General features: G+C 49.6%; 1 protein-coding gene across 3 annotated transcripts in view; it reads right to left on the bottom strand.

Moving 5' to 3' along the window:
* LRRC75A (leucine rich repeat containing 75A) overlaps positions 1 to 22,172 on the bottom strand; it is a 106,803-nt gene that overhangs the window by 5,462 nt on the left and 79,169 nt on the right. For all 3 annotated transcript variants that reach the window (XM_064165983.1, XM_064165981.1, XM_064165982.1), the window contains one exon: positions 20,333 to 20,445. In XM_064165983.1, coding sequence (XP_064022053.1) covers positions 20,333 to 20,445 — 113 coding nt within the window. The remainder of the gene's footprint in view (positions 1 to 20,332; positions 20,446 to 22,172) is intronic.

The following is a 22,172-nucleotide window of genomic DNA, read 5'->3' on the forward strand; positions in this document are numbered from 1 at the left end:
TTAGGGGGGAAAAAAACAAGAGGACATGAGGATAACTTCAGGGCAGCTCTTTTTTGTTTCGAGCTGCTTTCATTATTGCTTCACATTAGTTTTCCCTTGGAGCATGAAGTAGAAGAGGATTGCTCACTGGGGCTCTATCCTTTTCCCCTTAAGAGGGATTTAGCTGATGCCTACTGAAATGGATTGATTATCTTGCACAAACAGCCTTTTCACCCTGATGCTGTGCAAAGACAGAGGAGATGTCCCAGATGCCTGGGGCAGAGCAGCCCTTTGCTTGTGCTGGGGGATGGCTGTTCCTACATTCCAGCTGTCCCTTGGGAAACAAACAAACCCAGACCACGATTCAATCAAAATAGTCCTCTGGCTGTTCTGAACCATCTCATGGAAATGAGGAGGATATTATGTTAGCAGCTGTAAAAACTTTTATCCCTGCCATAAAGTTTGCCACAGAATGCCCCCCAAATCTCTGGAGGAAGATCATGGCATTAAACAAATCCCTACAAGCTTTAAGTGACACCCACTTGGTTTCACCCTCAATTGACAGACATCAGTATAGGCTGCAGACTTCTGTGGAAGGTAAGGAAGGGGAAAAGGATGTGGGGGTCCTACCTGATGGGAGGTTGATGATGAATCAGTGATGTGCACTCATGGCCAGGAGGCCCAATGCCATTCTGGGCTGTATTAGAAGGGCTGTGGCTGGTAGGTTGAGAGGTTCTCCTGCCTCTCTGCTCTGCCCTGGTGAGGCCACATCTGGAGTACTGTGTTCAGTTCAAGAGGGACATGGAACTGCTTGAGAGTGTCCAGTGCAGAGCCACAAAGATGACGAAGGGAATGGAACATCTCTTCTTAGGAGGAGAGACTGAGGGGGCTGGGGCTGTGTTGCTTGAAGAAGAGAGGAGACTGAGAGGTGACCCCATCAATGCTTATCAATACATAAAGGTGAGTGCCAGGAGGCTGGAGCCAGGCTCTGCTCAGTGATGCCCAATGACAGGACAAGGGGCAATGGCTGGAAGCTGAGGCATAGGAATTTTCATGTAAACATGAGGAGGAATTTTTTCCCTGTGAGGGTGACAGAACACTGGAACAGGCTGCTCAGGGGGGTTGTGGAGTCTGCCTCTCTGGAGATATTCAAAACCCACCTGGACAGGTTCCTGTGTGATCTGATCTAAGTGATCCTGCTGTGGCAGGGAGGCTGGACTGGATGAGCTTTTGAGGTCCCTTCCAACCCCTGACATTCTGTGATTCATTTTCTGAGGATATTCCATGAGGGTAGGCATGGATTCTCATCCCAGCTGGAAACAGTATATGGGGACTTGGCCAATGTAATGGTAGAGCTGAGTGTTAACAACCAGGCACTAAACTGCCAACACTTGGGCATGATGCTGCTTTATACACACTTGTGCTGAATCAAAAGCTGTTTGGCATGCAGTAATGAGTCAGGTCAGAAAAACATCCCTATGAACACAAGTGTTGATGTTTAGATGAAAGAGAATGAGAAGAAAGGGATTTCCTCCTGGTTTAAATTCCTGATGCTTCTCTAAAGCACTGCACAGATCAGGACATTGATGTTGCACGTAATAAAGTGTAATTGGGCTGTGGAGCCACTTCCTTGGAGGGCAAAGGAATAGCTCAAGAGAAAAAAACAAAGAGGAGGTGGCCCCATACAGTGAAAAATTACAGTCAGAAATGGAGAAGATAGCTCTGGTGAGAAAACCCTGTCAGCAACATGAGCAATAATGAGTCATCAGGAAAGAAAAAAGCCTTGAGATAAAAGGCTTGGCCTGAAATTCTGGTGGTAGCACAGATAAGTATGAAATAGCTTCTGCAAAAGTGCCCACTCCTGCTTCAAATGCTGACAAAGAGTGGAACAGGCACCTGGGAAGTAAGGGAAGGGAGTACAAATAAATGGATGTATGCTGCTAGTAATGATGTTGACAAAAAGGGCTGAGGAACAGTGCCAAGAAAAATAATTAGCTTGAATGAGGAATGTGACTGAGGCATAGCTAATACTCTATGATATAATACATATATTATATACTCTGTGCTGTATGGGCTATTAGATTATCTATCCATGAGTGTGTGAGACCCTGAAACAGGTTGCCCAGGGAGGTGGTGGAAGCCCCATCCCTGAAGGTGTTCAAGGCCAGGCAGGCTGAGGCTCTAGACAGCCTGATGTCTAGTGTGAGGTGTGAAGTTGGAACTAGGTGATCCTTGTGGTCCCTTCCAACCCTGAGTGATTCTATGATATAGAAAATGTATACATCATAGAATGGCTTAGGTTGGAAGGGATCCCCAGAGATCACCTACACCAACCTCCCCACCATGGGCAGGGACACCTCTCAACTAGACTCAGCCTCTCAAGGCCTCATCCAGCCTAGCCTTGAACATCCCCAGGAAGGAAGTATCCACAGCATCCCTGGGCAGCCTATTCCAGAGTCTCACCACCCTCATACTGAAGAACTTCCTACACTCCAGTCTAACCCTGCTCTCCCTCAGCTTCAAACCATTTCCTCTTGTCCTGCTGCTAGACACTCTTATGAAAAGTCCCTCTGCAGCCTTCCTGGAGCATCCTTCAGATACTGGAAGGCAGCTCTAAGGTCTCCATAGTGTCTTCTCTAGGCTGAACAATCCCAGCTCCTTCAGACTATCATCAAAGCAGAGGTGCTCCAGCCCTTGGATCACCTTTGTGGCCCTCCTCTGGACTCACTCCACCTGCTCTGTGTCCTTCCTATGCTGGAGACACCAGAACTGGAGACAACATTCAAGGTAGGCTCTCACCAGAGCATAGTAAAGGAGCAGAATCACCTCTCTTGACCTGCTGGCTGCACTCACCTTGGTAAGGAGACAGGATGAGAACAGACTTTGTCTCTTCTGATGCCTGAGCTGAGAGGCACTCCCTGCTGATGCCAAAAGACAAAATCTCAAAAGGAAAAAAAAGGGAAGCACTGCATCCACAGAGCTCCTATTAACCTCCTAGCTCCAGCCATGGATGGGTTGATCCTTTGTCAGCAGCTTGCTGTGGGACCCCAGAAGGCTGGCCCAAAGCCTATGTCAGCAGGCTGAGGTGGGGAGGAATATAAAACTGCACCCATCTGTGACTGTGCATGTGTGTTTTGTTGCTGCTCCTTGTTGAAAAGGAGAGAGAGTGCAGTCCCAGAGCAAAAATGCTTCATGCCAGCAACAGGGAAAGGACTGTACTTCCCCACAGAAAAATCCTCTTAGCAGCTTTGTGCTGCTGCCTGGTTGAATTACTCTCTTTTTTTTTTCTTTTCCTTTCATTTTCTTTTCCTTTCTTTTATTTTCCTTTCCCTTTCCTTTCCTCTTCTCTTCTTTCCTTTCCTCATCTTTTAGTTTCTATTTTGTTTTCCAAACCCCCCATGCATGAAAGATGAAACTTAACACAGACAGAGCCCAGATCACAACTGAGGTTGCTAAATTGTCTTAAATTCAGACACACAATTCCTACATTGGCTTGCACAGCTCAATCTTACCTGTTCCCCCCTCCTGAAGTTCTCCTCCCCAGTACATGGGTGTGTGTGTGTGCTGCTGTGCTCAATCATGAGCTAGCTTAACTTGCTGTCACTGAAAGGTTTAGAGGTTTATGGCCTCAAGTTGCACCAGGGGAGGTTGGATATTAGAAGAAACTTCTTCCCTGACAGAGTTCTCAAACATTGGAAGAGGCTCCCCAGGGATGTGGCTGAATCACCATCCCTGGAGGTGTTTAAGGCAGAGATGTGGTGCTGAGGGATGTGATTTAGCCACCTGACTGGGTAGTTTGATGATGGTTGGAGTGGATGATGGTAAAAATCTTTTCCAACTGCAGTGATACTGTGATTTAACAACAGTGTTGTTTAAAGGCTGTTTTTTTCACCACCTTTACAAAAGAATAGCTTGGAAAGATTTTTCTCTCTCTCCTTAGAGAGATTGAGGGTAAAGAAGATTAAAACACCCCACACCCCCCACTATAGACATAAAAAGATGCCATTTTAAAGCCCATTTAAAGCTCACTAATAAACACATAAGAAATTCTAAAGTCTTACTGCTGGAGGAGGGGGGGAGGGAAAGTACCAGTGAGGATTGGTCATTTTAGTCTCTTTTTTGTTCCAAGAGGTTTCCCAGTTTTGCTAAGGTTTGCAGTTTTCACATCACAAACCCTCTGCCATCCTTGCTATTAACTTCCTTCCCCTGCTACCAAAATCCCAGCCCACTCCTCTGATGCTCACCAGCTGATTTAGAGCGGGGTAGGAAGGACAGACTGCACAGCTTGGAGCTCATCTTCTGGGGGCTTTGCTCTTAATTTTAGCCTAATTTCTCAGATCCAACACAGCAGGGGGGTTAGGCACCTTAAGAGCATACCTGGAGGGAATGATAAAACTGTTTCTGACTTCTCCTCTTGCAGTAGGATGCCCAGCACTGCGTGCTGCTGCTCGCTGCCTGGGTGATGCTTGCAGCAGTACCTCCTCTGCTCCAGGAATAGCTTTGTTTACTTGGCTTTCCTTCCCAAACCCCACTGCATTTTCTTTGGCTCCACACCAAGCTCCACAGGCCTGTTCCAGGCACAAAGCTTGGTAAGTGCAGGAGGTATTTGATTATTCGATGGGAAGAGCAATTTCTTTGCATGCAAGAGCATCCTCTACCAGGAGAACTGGCACAGGGCTCATGGCTTTGGCCATGCTGTGGTAGTGGAAGGACCACTGGCATCAGAAAGCTCTTAATCCCTACAAGAAAGCTGGGGAGAGACTTTTTAGGATGTCAGGTAGCGATAGGACTAGGAAGAATGGAACAGAGCTAGAAATGGGTAGATTCAGACTTGATGTTAGGAAGAAGTTCTTCACCATGAGGGTGGTGAGACCCTGGAATGGGTTGCCCAGGGAGGTGGCTGAATCCCCATCCCTGGAGGTGCTTAGTGCCAGCCTGGATGAGGTTCTGGCCAGCCTGATGTAGTGTGAGGTGTCCCCTGGCAGAGCAGTTAGAACCAGGCAATCCTTGTGGTCCCTTCCAGCCCTGCATGAGTCTATGATTCTATGATCATGGTGAGATAAAGTCAAGCATCTTTTGTTTACATTTCTTTACTAAATTACTCCATGCCTGTGTAATGTTTCCATGGGCATGTACTGAATGCTACAAACCTGTGACACAAATAACAAGAAGTCATTTCTATTCCTGGGTTGGTGCTGACCCTTTCCACCAGCAGCCTCCTTGATCTCAAGGCCTTTGATGAAGAGCCCTCCACTAGAGAGCAGTGTCACCCAGCCCTTGGTACCTAAAAGCCATCACATCACCACAAAACCGATCAGGAGGGACACAGCCTACAAGCTGCACCTTGAAGATGAGTTCCCACCTTGCAGGGGACGGGAAGCTTTCTAATCCCTGGCGTGGGGAAGGGGTGAGATGTCTCTGTGCCTGAGATGGCTTACTTGTGGCCTTTGGATCTTCTGGGTAGGTCACATCTGAGACTTTGGACAGCTGTGCTCCAACTTTAAAGACCCAGATAAGGCTCTAAATGCACCTAAACATCCTCATACTCAAACTAAAGTGCATGTGGAGGAAGGACTCTCATATTTTTGTGTGCAGCATCTCTTTGGGGAGAAAAAAATAACACAGAAGACAGGAGAACAGAAGGTAAAGAGGAATCTCTGTTTGGGGCTGAGTGGATTAATTTACTTTAACATCTCCCAGAATGTCTCTAATTTTACCCTAGAGCATCTTTCTGAGGAAGGGAAATAAAGGGCAGAAATTGCCTTCATGTTGAGCAGTTTGGCCATCACTCTGAGGCTGATGTGCTAGCACAGGGGAGCTGTGAAATCAACCTTGGCCAAAACTGCAGGTAAGGACTGGGGCTTCCCACTATCTCTTGTGGGCACATGGGCTGTGGGAAGTGCAAGAGCTGCACTGATTTTGGAAGCTGAGGAGAAGAATGTCAGTGCACAAAAAGGAACCAGACATGCTAAGTTATTGAGATTAATTTAAATGGAGGGGGAAAAAAATGTGCCATGTTTTTGATTTCCAGCCCAAACCACACAAATTCAACCCATTAACATTGGCCAAGTGGAAATCACAGATCCATTACCCAGGAACCCAAGGCAAGTCCATCTGGACGCAAGTTCTGGGACTCATGCCCAAGCTTTTATAGAAGCAGCTTATAGAAGTGGTGATCTATAACCACTGATGAAGTCTTATAATGGTAACCCCTAAAGAATCTGCAGTGGTAAGATTTAAGACATAGAGAACCTGTGTGATGGACAAAAATACCTCCTTTTCATGGCCAAGCTCCATCAGCTAAGTGTCCATCCCTGCAGCCTTCACCAAGCTGCACCCACAAGATTCCTGCTGTGTCATAATTCCGTGACATCTCTGTGATGTTCACTAAAAGGACCCAAGCAAACCTGTAAAAGCAACAAGCTTCTTGGAAACTGAAGTATTATTGCCCAAAGAAGCAAACTTGATTAATGTCTCCAGTAGGGATAATTAAGCAGGAGACCTACTCTCATTTGCATGCTCCTCATCATGCTCTAGGGCTGAGGAGGCTGGAATCAAGTCCTCAGTGAAGTGATGATCTTTTGCTCTGTGCCACCATTTATGTGTTACATGAACGGGGTGGGGGGAGAATTCCAGCTTGTTTTTCCTTTCCTGCTAAACAAAACACTAAAAATAATCAGTTGGGCCCCATCAAGATGCTTTGCTCCAATTATGACTTACTGCAAAGGAAAAGAAATACATGTAACTACCCTGCTGCTGGAGTAGACCATTTCTCTGCCTCCCTAAAATGAAATGTGTTTATATCCTCCTTCCTATGCCACATTTCACTCTCAAGAAACCTGCATTTTCCTGCAGAGAAAACTGTGCTGGAAGCTTTCTGACAAACCCTACTCCAGCATAATGAGGAGCCACAGCTGCCTCCCCACTAATAATAAGCATTTGCAGAAAAGGCAATTTGCACAAGTGCCAACAGCAGAGGGGAAAAAAAAAACCAACCCAACCAAACCAACTATCAACAATTTAAAAGGAAACAACATGTTGGGATTGTTGCTTCTGTAAATGGCCTCCTGGAAGAGAGTCAGAGCAGAATAAGAAACTGTTTGAGTTTGCATTGAAGTAAACATGAGTTTGAAAGCAAATAAATAATGCTCTTGTTAAATTTTAAGATGGGGGGGGGGGGGGGGGGGGAAATGGTTGAAAAGGCTCCTGGAGAAGGATTTTTGTCCTAGAAACATAGAATGGCTTGAGTTGGAAGGGACTTTAAAGATCATCTAGGTCTAACCCCACCCTGCCAGGGTCAGGGACACCTCTCACTACACCAGGTTGCTCAAAGCCTTATCCAGTGTGGTCTTAAACACTTCCAGGGATGAGGTGTCCACAGCTCTGGGCAGCCAGGGTCTCATCACCCTCATGGCAAAGAATTTCTTCCTAAGGTCCAATCTAAATCTACCTTGCTCTAGTTTAAAACCATTGCCCCTTGCCCTACCACCACATGCCCTTAAAAAAAGGCTCTCCATCTCTCCTGTAGCCCCATTCAGGTACTCCATGGAGCTTTCTCTCCTCCAGCCTGAACAGCCCCAACTGCCTCACTGAGCCTGTCCTCATAGGAGATGCTCCAGTCCTTTGATCTTCTCTGAGGCCCTCCTTTGGATCAATCTATTAAAGATACCCAAGGAACCATTGGAGCAGCTGCAGACTAGACAGAGAAGAAGCTGATGTGCACTGCTTGACTAGAAAAAACAACAACCCTTTGAACTGGGATGTTGTCCCAAGGAAGTGTCCAAAGGAAAGAGGCTATAGGAAGAGAAATCACCAGTAAAATGCTCCTGAAAACACACAGTTTGCTGCCAATAGGTTAAAACCAGCTCCAAAGTGGTGAACTGAAAGGAAGAGGAAAGTGGAGGGAAGAGGAGGAGAGGGTGATGGTGAGGGATGGGAGAACCATGGGGATGGATGGAGCACAGCAAGGCAGGGCTGGTTGGGGTTTCATCCCCTCCTTCAAAACTGGGAGGGCTGGCTGTGTGAAATCCTTCACTTCAGCCTCTCCCTTTGGCTTTGCTGCTGCTTTGTCTTATCGTTGCAAGGAAGAATCCCTCAGGCAGGCTGTTTGTGACCCCCACATGGGGTGGGAGAGCCTGGCTGCATCCTTGCTGTCCTCCTTGCCATAGATTTTAGAGGAAAACAACTGAGTTTTGACACATCTTGTCCATTTACAGATGAAAGGGGCTGTTGCTAATTATCTTCATCCCTTTTAGGCTCAGAGAGCTTTGGGGTGAGGGAAAGACACAGAGTCAAGCAAGGTGGCTTGAGAGGCATCAGCTCCAGTTTACTGCTGCACACCAAGACCTTTTCCCAGCTCTTGAAGCTGCCCCTGGTGGTGCCAAACAACGACAAAAAGCCCAGGAGAAGTTTGCAGGGAACTGTGTATATCAAACCAACCAAGCTTTGGCTGAAGCTTTGAGGTTCATGCTTTGCTGAGACTGTTTGTGTTTCCTGCTCCTTGAAATAAGTTGAACTCCATTAATACAAAGGGGAAGAAATCAGGACTTTTGCTGAAGGGGGTGAGAGGAGAGAGGCTTCAACTCTGATCCTCCAGCCCAGTTTTCTCATCAGAAACCAGCCCAAAGAGGGAAAAAAAAACCCAAAATAAAACAAAACCTCCAACCCTTTTCCAACTGCGCTTCCTGCAATTAGGGAGCCATCAGCTGCCAAAGTGTGTGCCTGGGGCTTTGGTTTCCCTAGACTGTTTGTATTCTCCTAGCACAGATCACATTTGGAAGAGTTTAGGCAGACAGAAGTCCCCTGTTGCCTGGTCTGCTCTGATGAGAGCCAAAGCACAAGAGGCAGCTGCCAGCCCAGCTCCTGGGATCTCTGCATGTCCCTCACACTCCTTGGGAAGATGTTTTCTCCAGGGCCAAAAGCTGCTATCACCCCTTTGCTTCCCCCTCACTCCCCCATCCTTGGCACATCTTCCATTTCAAACCAAACTCCTGCCTTTCCTGCTGCCATCCTGACACCTCTGGTGCCGGAAAAGAGGGGCTGAATCCCAAACCAACCCAGGTTGCTCCTGTAGGTGGATCAAAGGCAAATCGCTTCTGTGCCAGCCTGGTTTCAGAGGCACTTCAGACAGCTGGATTTTGGGGGGCACACACCACTTCCACCATCCACTGTGGAGGATGGACAGCCCTGCAATGGGACTGGTGTCCTCCAACTGTGTATTGGCTCAGGAACTTCCCCCACCTCTCACTGTGAGCACCCTACTGACAGGGCACAGGACACAGGCACTTACGTCAGCAGGAGCTATGCAGCAAGAAGGTCTCAGATCCAGAAGCAACCAAATCCCAGCTGAAGAAACTCAGACAGAATCACAGAATGTCAGAGGCTGGAAGGGACCTCAAAAGCTTACCCAGTCCAGCCCCCCTGCCAGAGCAAGGTCACCTAGAGCACATCACACAGAAACACATCCAGGTGGGTTTTGAATATCTCCAGAGAGGGAGCCTCCACAACCCCCCTGGGCAGCCTGTGCCAGTGCTCTGCCATCCTTACAGGGAAAAAAAATCTTCCTCATGTTTACATGAAACTTCCTATGCCTCAGCTTCCATCCCCTGCCCCTTGTCCTGTCATGGGCATCACTGAGCAGAGCCTGGCTCCAGCCTCCTGGCACTCACCTTCACATATTGCTGTCTACAACTACCTGAGGGGTGGTTGTGGCCAGGAGGAGGTTGCTCTCTTCTCTCAGGTGGCCAGCGCCAGAACAAGAGGACACAGCCTCAGGCTGTGCCAGGGGAGATTTAGGCTTGAGGTGAGGAGAAAGTTCTTCACTGAGAGAGTCATTGGACACTGGAATGGGCTGCCCGGGGAGGTGGTGGAGTCGCCATCCCTGGGGCTGTTCAAGGCAGGATTGGACGTGGCACTTGGTGCCATGGTCTGGCCTTGAGCTCTGTGGTAAAGGGTTGGACTTGATGATCTGTGAGGTCTCTTCCAACCCTGATGATGATGATACTGATGATGATGATACTGTGATATTGATAAACACTGATGAGGTCCCCTCTCAGTCTCCTCCAGGCAGCACAGCCTCAGCTCCCTCAGGCTCTCCCCATAAGAGAGATGTTCCATTCCCTTCATCATCCTTGTGGCTCTGCACTGGACTCTCTCAAGCAGCTCTATACCCCTCTTGAAGTGGGGGGTCCAGAGCTGGCCACAGCCAAGGTGAATGCCTTTCTCTCGCTGCTTGGCTTCGCTGTCAGCGTTCAATTGCAATGTGCACAACTGCCGAGCCAGAAGAGCTCTGCCCTCTGTGAGTTTCCATGGGCAGGCAGCGGCTGGTCAAGAAACCCTTGCACTGTCACCATCCTGCGTCCCTGCAAGGGCACATGGTGCTCAGGGAGGGATGAGACCCCGGGGGATCAGGCGGTGTGAAGCTAATGCGACTTGACCGGCGTGTGACAGCCTCCCGGGGCCCTCCCAGCGCCGGGAGGTGCAATCTGCTTCGCGTTAAGGCGGGCAGGGCAGAACGGGTCCCGCTCAGCACAGCCGAACAGAGCGACCATTGTAACCTCAGCGTTCAGCAGATGAGGAACAGCAGGGTACAACCTGATCTGCTCCTCAGCCCCCGCTCGTGTCTTCAAAAGGGATGTTTTCTGGGTGGCTTTTTCATATTCTGTTCCAATGAGCAGATTTAATCCCCCCCTGCCCTTCTTTCTTTCTTTCTTTCTTTCTAAGTAGAGCAGAAAGTTGCTGGCTGGAGCAAGGGGGTTGGCCCCTGCTCTATTTACATCCCACAGGACCCTTTCCCTGCTGGGTGCAATTTCTCCTGTGGCTTTGCTACTCATTCACAAACTTCTGTCATTGCAGTAGCTCCTCTCCAGGAGCTGCCCAGGGTGGGCAGAAGGCAGCTGCTGGCACTTCTGGGGCTGCAAAGGCAGACAAAAGAGAAGAGGCAAGGCCGAGTGTCTCTCCTGCCTCTAAGAAAACTCCCTTCCCCCAGCCCTTCACTGCATTTGGCAGATCCTTCCCCTCCCCATGTCGGGGGTTTCAGCCTTCAAACCCAAGCTACTCTTGGAGGGGGCTCTGGCTGCCCAGACTGCCCTCCCAGCTGGGCACAACAGAGAGGTCTGAAGATCGCTGCTCTTCGTGGCAGAGCAGAGCCCTGCCCAGCTCCCCCAGTCCCTATGGCACTGCAAAATCTGCCAGACAAGCAAACCCACAGAAAGCCTGCCCTGGAGCTTCCCTAGCTGGCTGTGTAGCCTCCTCACCTTTCTGCTCCAAGTCAGGCAGTTAGCAGTTGCATCAGTAACACCACAAGCCACACACCCTCTGCCAGTCAGCTTTCCCATGAAACCACTTTAGCCTTTTCTCTCTTTCCTGGCCCCATCAGCGATGAGGCTCCACGTTGCTGTGCTGCCAGAGGGGAACGAGCCATGCTGGAGAGGTCAGCCCAGCAGCAAATCTTCCCAAGGTTGGAATTTGCCTATCTGCTGGGAACACACATTTGATTTCTGTTTCCCCAAGTCTCCAACTCACTCCCATGAGAATGAGTTGCCCTATGAGGAGAGGCTGAGAGAGCTGGGGTTGTCCAGCCTGGAGAAGAGGAGGCTCAGGGGTGACCTCATTGCTGTCTACAACTACCTGAAAGGAGGTTGTAGCCAAGTGGGGACACAGTCTCAAGTTGTGCTGGAGGAAGTACAGGCTGGATGTTAGGAGGAAGTTCTTCCCCGAGAGAGTGATTGGCACTGGAATGGGCTGCCCAGGGAGGTGGTGGAGTCACCGTCCCTGGAGGTGTGCAAGAAAAGACTGGATGAAGCACTTAGTTCCATGGTCTAGTTGACTGGATAGGGCTGGGTGCTAGGTTGGATTGGATGCTCTTGGAGGTCTCTTTCAACCTGGTTAATTCTATGATCCTCAGGATAATGAGCCTGGGGTGACAGTGAGCACACAGGGTAGGCAGCAGACGAGAATGGCTTCCTCCTAAAACCCCCCTCCCCAAGGCAGTGCTAACCATGGATGAGGGGAGAGTGAAACACCTGGAAGAACATATTGCCACCCTGGGCTGCACGTTGCTAGACAAAAGCAATCAGTCTTGGGGCTGAGTGCTCCATGCCTCAGGGACTGAGATGTGTCACAACACAGGCTGCTGTGTGTTGGGGAGACGTGCACACGCCAGGCTGAGAGTGAGCCAGGCAGGGACTGCGCTCTCTGGTTTGGGCTCGCTTTTCTTGGAGGTGCCAACCAGCCCCTTTTGAGATGCAAAAGATCCTTCTGTGCTTTCCTGAGCCCTGGCAGCATGCTTGGCCAATGGCCAAAGGGTTTTTTTCTTCCATCCCATCACCCATGAGCCAAGCCACTGCACCATGTCTAATGATGAAGCGTCAGACTGGAAGGGACAAGTCAAGCCTGTGTCTGGGTCACTCATGGGGTGAGCAGGGACCTCATGGCTGGGCTCATGGGGGACAGATGGAAATGTCTGGTTATGAGCAACCAGGGCTGCATAAAGCTAGGCCTGAGATGCAGGAGCCTGTGCAGGAAAGCTGGCTGGTGGCACCTGAGCACACTCCAGCACAGCTTTGCTGTGTTCTGCACCTTGCTGCTCACATCTCCTCATGCAGGGCTTGCAGCTTCCTCCAATCCAATCCTTCTCACTGCTCTCCTGTCAGCCCCACAGCAACACACAAGAGAAAAGGAACAACTCAGTCCCAGCCCGAATACACCTCAGTGCCCTTTCAAAACACTTGATCCTTTGTGCTGAAAACTCTGGTACAGCCTTTCTCCTCCCCATGACAAGAAGAAGCAGTGGCACTTCCAGTGTTTCTATCACTGTCTTCCTTTGCACCACTATTTTAAATCATTGTTTTCATTCAAAGAGAGCTGCAGCAGCAAGTGTGGGAGGTGGAGAAACAGCCTCAACAGAGAGTCAGAGCCCCAAATCCAAGTGATGGATGAGCTCACTAAGCACCTTCACTTACCACTGCTAACGATATACCACATGAAAGGGCTTGGAGAAAAAGAAATTTGGAAGCTTCTATCAAAGCTTCATCATGAAGCTTGGGTTCTCCTAATTGGGAAATATAGCCAGGGGTGACAGCCACACTGAGGCTGGCTGGTAATGAGATGGGCACTGCTGCGTGGGCGAGTGATGCTTTGCTTGCTTGGTGGCAGTAGAGTAGCCTGGTCCTGGGCAAAGAACCAAAGTGCCCCTCACCAGCTGAAGAAAGGACTAAAGCAGTGGCTGGTTTAGACAAGAGAAATCATCACAGGGTGTTTGGAGGGCTTCCAAGGCAAGGAGGAAGCACGTGTGTGGGGGGATTCATTGTTTCACCAGCTGATTCCCTCATTCAATAACAATTTCTACTGGCTGACTCCCTGCTCCACAGTCCAAGTGGTGAGGATGGATGTAAATAATCTCTGCCATGTGTCAAAAGCAAATCTAATTTCCACTCCCCCCAGGAGCAGAGGAAGTGGAGGAGCAGTTATTAAAAAAAATAAATTAAGGAGATCACACTTTTCACAGCCAAAGGCCTCTTCTAATCAGGCATGAGACTAGAAAACACCTTTATGGGCCCACAAGCACTGAAAACCAAGGAGGCAGGTTCCCTCCATGGAGAGGAAAACCACTGGGTTATTCCTTAGTGCAGCTGCAGGAAGGGAGGGAGAGAGGAGGTAGAGGGTGGCTTGAAATAGAGGGTTTAAATCACAGGTAGTGCCTTTGCCTGAAGCTTTCAAACCTGTGGCACAGCTTGCAGAGTATGAGCAAGCTCAGAAAAGCCATTTGGATGTTTGCTGCTGCTGCAATCACCTCATGCCAGCCCTGGATTTTGCTTCCCTGCTCCAGGATGTTTTCTGGCCCTTCTGGCTGTCAGTTCATTTGCTCGATGAGGACACAGAAAGGCAATTCGAGCCTTTGTCAGGGTCAATATTCATCAATGGTGGGAAAGCAAAGGTGCTCCCTGGTTTGGGTTGTTTGAAGCAACCCAGATGACTTGCAGAGGGCAACAAACAGGTTGAAGGCTCATTTTACAGAGCGAGTCAGTGGAAAGCCTTAAGCCCCTTCCAAGGTGACAGCTTGCCCTGCAGTGTGCCCCCAGCTGGCATTTCAATATCCATGCATTATTTACAGCTTAAAATGAGTAGGTCTTTGCTAACACCAGCTCCTCCTGACTGAGCAAGGTGTGACAGGGCTGGCATGCAGGAAGGAGCCCCAGCCTGGCTCTAAGGGATAACCTCTCCAGCAGCAGAATGACAGCTCACCCCACCTCACCAGCAATTAGCCTTCAGCTACACAGAGCAGACAGACAGACTGCCCAAGCCTAGATGTGCTGAGCAGTGTTTTGTCAGCCCTAAACCAGCACCTTAGAAGAAAGGCCAAGGAAAAAGACAAAATGTGAATAGCAGGATGCTGCCCACACCACGAGCCAGCTGTTGCTCACTGGGCTTGGCACCACAGACCACAGCAGCTTGGCAGCCCTGCAGCAGTGCTGGGACAGACTGGACACAACCCGAAGCTGCAAAATCATTCAGCACATCTCTGACAGCAGCCAAGGAAGAAGTCTCCTTTTTTTGTCTTGCTCCTTGTTTTCCATTCTCTCACCCAAATCTTAGCTCACTTCTGACTTCTCTGTCACGCCAGGTCACATTAAGTCATCTTTCTACTAGGAGAGGATTACTGTGGTTAACCCTATGGCTAACCCTCACCATCTCCAGTCAGCAGCACTCAGGCAGGGACACCCCTTCAGACCAAACAGCTCTGTGGGACCTGCTCATTGGGGACTCCCTCCTGTGTGTCCAACAAGTAGCCTGGTGACAAAGGCCAAGCAGCCATCAAACTGGTGTCTTTGCCCCATGTGCTGGAAGGCACTTTGCTGCTCGTGGACAGCCACGTAACACAAGGCAGAATAAAGTCCCATTGACCCAGACAGCAGACATCACCCACTCACGGGTCCCAGAGGTCTCCAGCTCACAAATTCTCTGCTCTCCTCCGGCTGCCAGCCTGCCAGCTGTGCACACACATCCACAGAGATGGGATTCTAACCAGCAGCCTGCAGAATTCTTGCTCCAGCCTCCTCCCACCAGCAGTAGGTTTGTGTTGGATGCTCTGAAGAGGCTGTTTGTTGCAGGAGCTACAACTTCTCCTGTCACTCGCCCACAAGCTGTCGGCAGCAGAGGAGGATTTTCATCCACATTGATTCTGCTTTCAAAAGTGAGGGCACATTATTCATGCACTGGGCTTCCCCCTGCCCTGGGTGGTTTTTGTTTGGGGTTTTGGAGGGTTTTTTCCTTTACAAGGGCTTTGTAAAGAAATGCAAGCAGGCACTGCAAGCAAGTAGGGGAAAAAAAAATCAGCATTCCTCCAGGACAGAAATGTTTTGTGCCCTTGATGAAATGAGGAGTGGGATGTTAAAAGATCATTCCTACCAACAAAATAAGGCTGCTTAACTCCACCACTAAATCCAAACACTCTTCTGTTTTGACAGGCCTCTGTACCTGGCTGCCTACAGCTAAGTATTGGAACAGGCTGCCCAGGCAGGTGATGGAGTTTCCACGCAGGAGGTGCTCAAAAAACCTGTAGATGTGGCTTTTGGGGGCATGGTTCAGTGGTTATGGTGGTGTTGGGTTGGACCTGATGATCTCAGAGATCTTTTCCAACTAAAACAATTCTATCATTTTGCAAACATGAGGACTCCACCACCTCCCTGGGGCAGCCTGCTCCAATCCCTGACCACTCTTGCAGTAAAGAAATTTCTCCTAATATCCAACCTAAACCTTCCTGGCACAAACTCAGGCCATTTCCTCTCATCCTGTTTCTCGTTTCTTGGCAGAAGAGACCAACACCCAGTTCAGTACAACCTGGTTTCAGGGAGCTGTAGAGAGTGAGAAGTTCTCTCCTCAGCCTCCTCTTCTCCAGAGTGAACAGCCCCAGCTTCCTCAGCCAGTCCTCATAGGACTTCTTCTCCAGACCTTCATTACCTTGGGCAAGTCTGACAGACTTCCTCTATTTGAAAAAGGGTTTTACCTGATGGAAAACATGGAGTTATGACAGGAATAATCAATGTTCCTTCAAGCAGCTCCCACTGCTCACCTCGCTATCCCCTCCGTGGTCCATCCCTGACTCATCGCTGGCACTCCTGGGCACAGCAGCAACATGGGCAGCAAACAAAGGTTATATCTTGGCTATGGCTCTCCAGGGATGAGACAGACCCTGCCAAACTCCCTGCCCACAAAGAGCACAAGCCCATGCTGCAAAGTAGTTATGGACACTTTGATTGCCAGTTCTGCTTTTGTGATGCTGAAGGCAAGCGCTTGGCAGCAGGAGGAGCAGGGAGATTCCAGCATCTAATTCAACACTTGCTGGTTAAACACTGGACTGCAATTGTGTGCCTAGGCAGAGCCAGAGATGTACAAATTACTCTAGCAGGCTGAGTTTCATCCTCCTGCTATTGGCTGTTCTTCCAGGCAAAACAGTGCTTTTGCTCCTGGAAGTTTAATATAGCTTTATGGGATTCAGAGGGAGGCACAGAGAGGGAGACAGTGAGTGAGAGGCAGACAGATTTCTAACATGTAAAAGAACCAAGGTCATCTGACACAGGTTTGGGTGCTCCAGTGCCAGGCAGCACAGGGCAGCCAGTACCGAGAGCTTCTGCCTCATTTTGGCTCTTTCCAGGCGCACTCTGGCTGTGATGCCTGGGGTGAGATGGAAGCAGAAAGCTCCAGCCTCCCTCTGTGCCTACACAGCAGGGTGCCTGGCTGAAGCACAACCGACTGAAGAAATCATCTCCACTTTTGCCAGTCCTCTGTCCCCATGCTCCTGCTCTGGCTGCTCTGCTCCCAACCATCACCCGGGACAAACGCAGCAGCTGTGGAATGAGGGAAAGCCATTTGCTCTTGTGATTGTTTTGCCACATTTCTGGTGAGGCTAAATGCCTTTTCTTGGCCAAGCTGTATCCACATGTGAGGTTTGTGCTGCTTTGAGGCTAACTGGAATATTGTAATGAGAGAAATAAGATCATTGGCTGTGAAAGGAAAATAATTGGGGTTCATGCTTGTCATGCCAGCGAGACCTGGGTGGAAATACCAGGGGGTGCAGGATGGGCTGGTACAGGAGGGACTGATCTACCTCACTCTTTGTGGCTACATCCCCGAGTACACAACGGAAATGCCAGCAGGCAGTTAGAGAAGAAAGGATGCTACCCCACTGAAAATGTGATTGTGGGCATCTAAGGAGGCAAAGCAATGACATCCAGAGGCCACCACACCTTCACCACCCCTCAGCAAAACGAGAGAACGATCCCACTAGGGTGAGACCCACTTGATGCCACACCTCTGGAAACGTTTTCACCAGAGAGAGGGATCAGCACTGCACTGCCACATCCATCTCCTGCAAAAGCACTCCCCCACCACCCCTGGCTGCAGGGCTACTTGAACTCCAGTTTCTTCCCAAAGCCTTCCAACGTGTCTAACCCAGCTGCAGGGGACAGGGGACTGTATTAGGTGCACCGTGAGCCTGGAGAAGTGATGCTCTCTAACGAAGCTCTGGCACACAGGGCACTGTGTGTGGTTCTCCTCATTAAAAGCCAGTGTGCTAACGAGCCTGTCTCTGGCAAACAGGTCCCAGGAGCACAAAGCATCCCAAAGACACAGTTCTAATTAACAGAGTATTTTTAAGTAATTCTGTGTCTCTGGATTGGGAGGTCCTCACCATGGGTTCCCCTGCCCCCACCTTGTGCTGCAATCCCTGATTATCACCAGGGAACCAGGGACAAAGCTGAAACATCTGCTACAAGATCTAGAATCACCATGCAGGAGACAAGAGGCCAAGTTTCCAGAGCGGCTGCTTCCCAGGGCAGGATCCTCCAGGCAGAGTTTGGGATTGTGAGAAGCTTCTTGTCATGCAATCATAGAATGGGTTGGGTTGGAAGGCACCTTAGAGATCATCTAGTTCCAATCCCTCTGCCTATTCAGGGACACCTTCCACTAGATCAGGTTGCTCAGGGCCCCGTCCAACCTGGCTATGAACGCATCCAGGGGCATCCACAGCCTCCCTGGGCAACCTGTTCCAGTGCCTCACCACCCTCACTGTAAAGAATTTCTTCCTCATCTCCAGTCTAATCTGTCCTCTCAAGGTCCTTGCCCCTCATCCTACCGCTACAACCCCTTCTAAAAAGTCCCTCCCCAGCTTCTCTGTAGGTCTCATCATTAGATCTTCCTGGAGCCTACAGGAGAGGACTCCAAACTGTCCTTTGCTAACCCCAGAGCTGCCTTGCAGGAGAGTCATAAAACTTCTTCACCAACCAGAAATAAATAACATGTAAAGAAAGAGAACAAAGAAAAAGAAAGGGCTTAAGGAAGCACTCTTGGCCTGCTGGACATCACAAGGTTGGTGCTGCAGGCAGGAGGAGATGAGGGAGATGGAAAACCATCACCTCCTCTGCAGCAGCCCTGGCAAATCCCATCCTACAAACTCCTGATGGGGCAGAGCCAGCAGCCAGCACATTCACAGCCCTGGGGTCGCTGCTGTGTGGTCAGGGCTTGTTTATGACCGAAGCCTCACCCCTGCTATTAACACTGTGAAAAACCTCAGCTATGTCCCAGCTCTCCCAGGGAAGAAAGGCAAACACTGCAGCGGGCTGTGAGGTGGAGCCTTGCGGCTCTCTGGCACATGGGTGTGCTTGCACAGCCTCTCTGAGTGGATAATCAAGCAGAGGGGTTGACAACTAAAGACAGAGTGGCACAAAGCACTGCTTGAAGGTGGAGGTTTTTTTGGTTCATTTTCAAGAGTTTCTTGCCTTTGGGGCTGCAAAGAGCTCCCCACTGCAACATCAGAGCAGCTTTAATAATGTCCTGATGGGCTGGCAAAGGCTGTGCATTTCCTACTCAGGAAGGTATATGTGAGCTCAAAGCACCTTCAAATCCCTCCACACGCAGGAGAGCAGTGAGCACTGCCATCACACCCAGCTGCTCCTCCACTGCTCAGTCTCTGTGGACAGCCTGGTGCAAGGATACTGAGCCAGATCTCCAAGAGACCTGGTCCTAGCCCTGTCTGGCCATGACTCCCTTCACTGCCTTGTGTCTTTCAGACTAGAGAAGAGCAGATTTAGATTGGACATTAGGAACAAGTTCTTTACCATAAAGGTGGTGGAACTCTGGAACAGGTTGCCCAGGAAGGTACTTGTGGCCCCATCCCTGGAGATATTCAAGGTCAGGCTCCACAGGGCTCTGGGCAACCTGATCTAGCAGAGTGGGCTGGACTGGATGCCCTTTGGAGGTCCCTTCCAACCCATACCATTCTATCATTGTGTCTGTTTTCCTTCTACACCTGTTTTACTTTCCTCTTCCTCTTCTCTTTTCAGATTAAGGTGTTTTTTTTTTTCCCCACTGGATTAATCTCCACTGTGCCTACAAATCACTACAACATGGACCAAAACTCTCTTGGGACCATGAGCCAGCACTTGGGTACTGATCCTGGCTCTGCCAGATTGCAGCTTCTCTTGTATTTCTCACTTCCTTATTACAGCTTCTTTTGCATTTCCCACTTCCTTAAACCCAAATGTATACACACAAAGCATAACACCATGAAAAACAGGGGGGCCTCATTCCCATGAGCCTCACCCATGGGCTTTTCAGCTCCATGGATCCAGGCTGTTGCAGCCAGGAGACTTTGCTGAGGACCCAGGTGAAGACCCAGGAACCAGGGTCATCCAGCCACATATTTTCAGTCACTCACTCCATATTTTGCCTCCAGATTTACTATTTACTCCTTATTTTCATCCAAACAGTTCCCTGCATGCAAATGTGCTGCATGTGGTGGCATGTGTGGTGCCATGTGCCTGCACATTAATTACCAGCTAGTTAGGATGTCTCAAAGCAGTTTGCCTCCTGGTCTCCAGTGCTCAGCATGGGGGGTGTTTGGAGAAGGAATGGTTCAGGTTTTCCAGCCTGATCCCCCTGCCTAGGCACTACTGTGCTGCTCTGCAATTGAGGTACACAACAGGGAAAGGAAAATGGAAAAGTATGAAAACAGCTCTGGGGGAGCAAGAAACAACCTGATAACACAACCATGCAGGGGGGAAACACTGGTGGGGCTGGAGACAGCCAAGGGTGCTGGAGGTTGGGGCAAGCTGAGAAGATCTTGTCCTCCCAGCTCCCCAGCAGCCTACCTAATGGTTTTAAGCACTTTCCTTCCTGGTAATGGATTTGTTACTGCTGTGGATGCAGATGAGCAAGAGGCAGCTCCTGCCCTGCACACCGTGGCCAGAAGCAGCATGGAAAACCCCTTCCTGTTCCCCTGAGCCTGTGGCTGGCACCAAGCATGAATGGACCAGGGAGGGGACAGTGAGCAGGTGGCTTCTGCAAGCTGACTCACCAGGACTGTGGCTTCCTCTTCATGATGCCCTGGCGTCTCCACTGCGAGTGGGGGCTGAGGTGGTAGGTGAGCTGCCGGCAAAGCTTCTCCATGGCCCCCAGGGAGTCTCCTTCCTGCAAAGACGAAAGTGAGACACCAGCTAAGAGGCTTGCAGCATTGCCACCATACCCAGGGCATGCTCAGACCCCAGAGCAGCTCCCTGCTTGACAAGTCACAAGGTGCCATGCTAAAAATGCATAGGAAGGAGGACAAACAAACCCCACTGATGGCTAAGATGTTTCCAGGATGAGTCATTTCACCAAGGCTACCCTGTCCTGCATACCTGTGGGCACTGCTGCTGCTGGAGAATGAAGGCAGAGGTGCACAAGTTCTGACTGGATCAGGATGATGAGATCCCTTTTTGGCTGTTGTGTTGAGGTTTAGGGGACACAAATGGTGGGGCCACCTCTTTGCAGCTTATGCAGCAGCAGCACCATGATCATCTAACTCTAGACAACAGCTTTCAGCACTGAGGTTGATTAAATAAGCCAAGCTACCCATCTATTACCATCAGAACTGCTTTACAGGGTAGTAAGAGGCTTTGTGACCTGATGGAGATCTTGGGAGCAGCACTCATCACAAACTCTCAAAAACCTCATTTGTTAGGGGGAAAAAAACAACCCAAAAAACACTTTCAAGTGGTGGAGTCTGCTCAATTCTGATGAAAATTTCCACCCAGAAGCAGAGGGGCTTGGAAAAAAACCTCCAGCTTTGAAAGTTTCTAGGAATTTGGTTCTGGAAGTTTTGGTTCCTGAAAACCAACTTAGAAATAGCAGTCTCTGGGCTCTTCAATCCTGTTTCATTTCCAGACCTTTAGACACTAAGGCATGACAAGACATCCAATAATGTGCCCTGCCTGGCTTGCTCTCTGAAAGGTCACAAGCAGAGATCAACCTGACCTGAAGATTAATAGTGATGCTTTAAGAAAGATGAAAATCAAGCTGTGGCAGTGTGTGGCCTGGGTTTGTTCTGTTGCTGCATCATGGAACGCTCCAGAGAAGGTGCAGAAACCAATTAAGAAGCCCTGAAAATCAGCCTGGGCTCAGCTCACTGCTGCTCTTTGTTCAGGCTGATTGCTCAGGGCTTTGCTGGGTGCTGGGATGAGCTGGGTGATGAACTAAGGAAGATGCTGCATCTTCTCTGCCTGGACAGGCAGTTACTGCTGCCTTCACATCTTCCCTTTGTGCCCTGGCAGAGCTGTGAGCTGAGTGTTCTGTGCCATCTAATTTATGCAATGTATTCTCCCAGCTCTCCTCCAAGGCAGCAGAGCAGGACTGGCCTTATAAAGATGTTATAAATATTGATTCCACCAAGGAGCAGAAGGGATGTTGACAAATCACCTCTGGGTGTGCAGGGAAATGATTACAGCAGTTTTCCCAAGGTAGGAAAAAAAACCCAAACAACAAACCCACAAGCCCAGGAGAGAAAGGGCATTGCTGCAGGGGGCAGAAATCAGGGGATAGACTCACAGGCTCATCAAGGTTGAGAAAGAACTCTAAGTTCATCAAGCACAACTGTCAACCACACACCACCACCCTCACTAAACCATGCCCTGAGCTGCCCACGTCTACATGTGTTTTGAACACCCCCAAGGATGGTGACTGCACCACAGAAATATCCAGGTTGGAAAAGCCTCTCAGGATCACCAAGGCCAACCTGGAACCCTACTCACAAAGGTTCACCTTCAAGCATATCCCTAAGCACCACATCCAAACGACCTTTAAACACACACAGGGTGGGTGACTCCACCACCTCCCTGGGCAGCTCATTCCAGTCCCTGACCACTCTCTCTGTGAAAAAC

The sequence above is a fragment of the Pogoniulus pusillus genome, chromosome 27 (assembly GCF_015220805.1).
Source record: "Pogoniulus pusillus isolate bPogPus1 chromosome 27, bPogPus1.pri, whole genome shotgun sequence".
NCBI lineage: Eukaryota > Metazoa > Chordata > Aves > Piciformes > Lybiidae > Pogoniulus > Pogoniulus pusillus.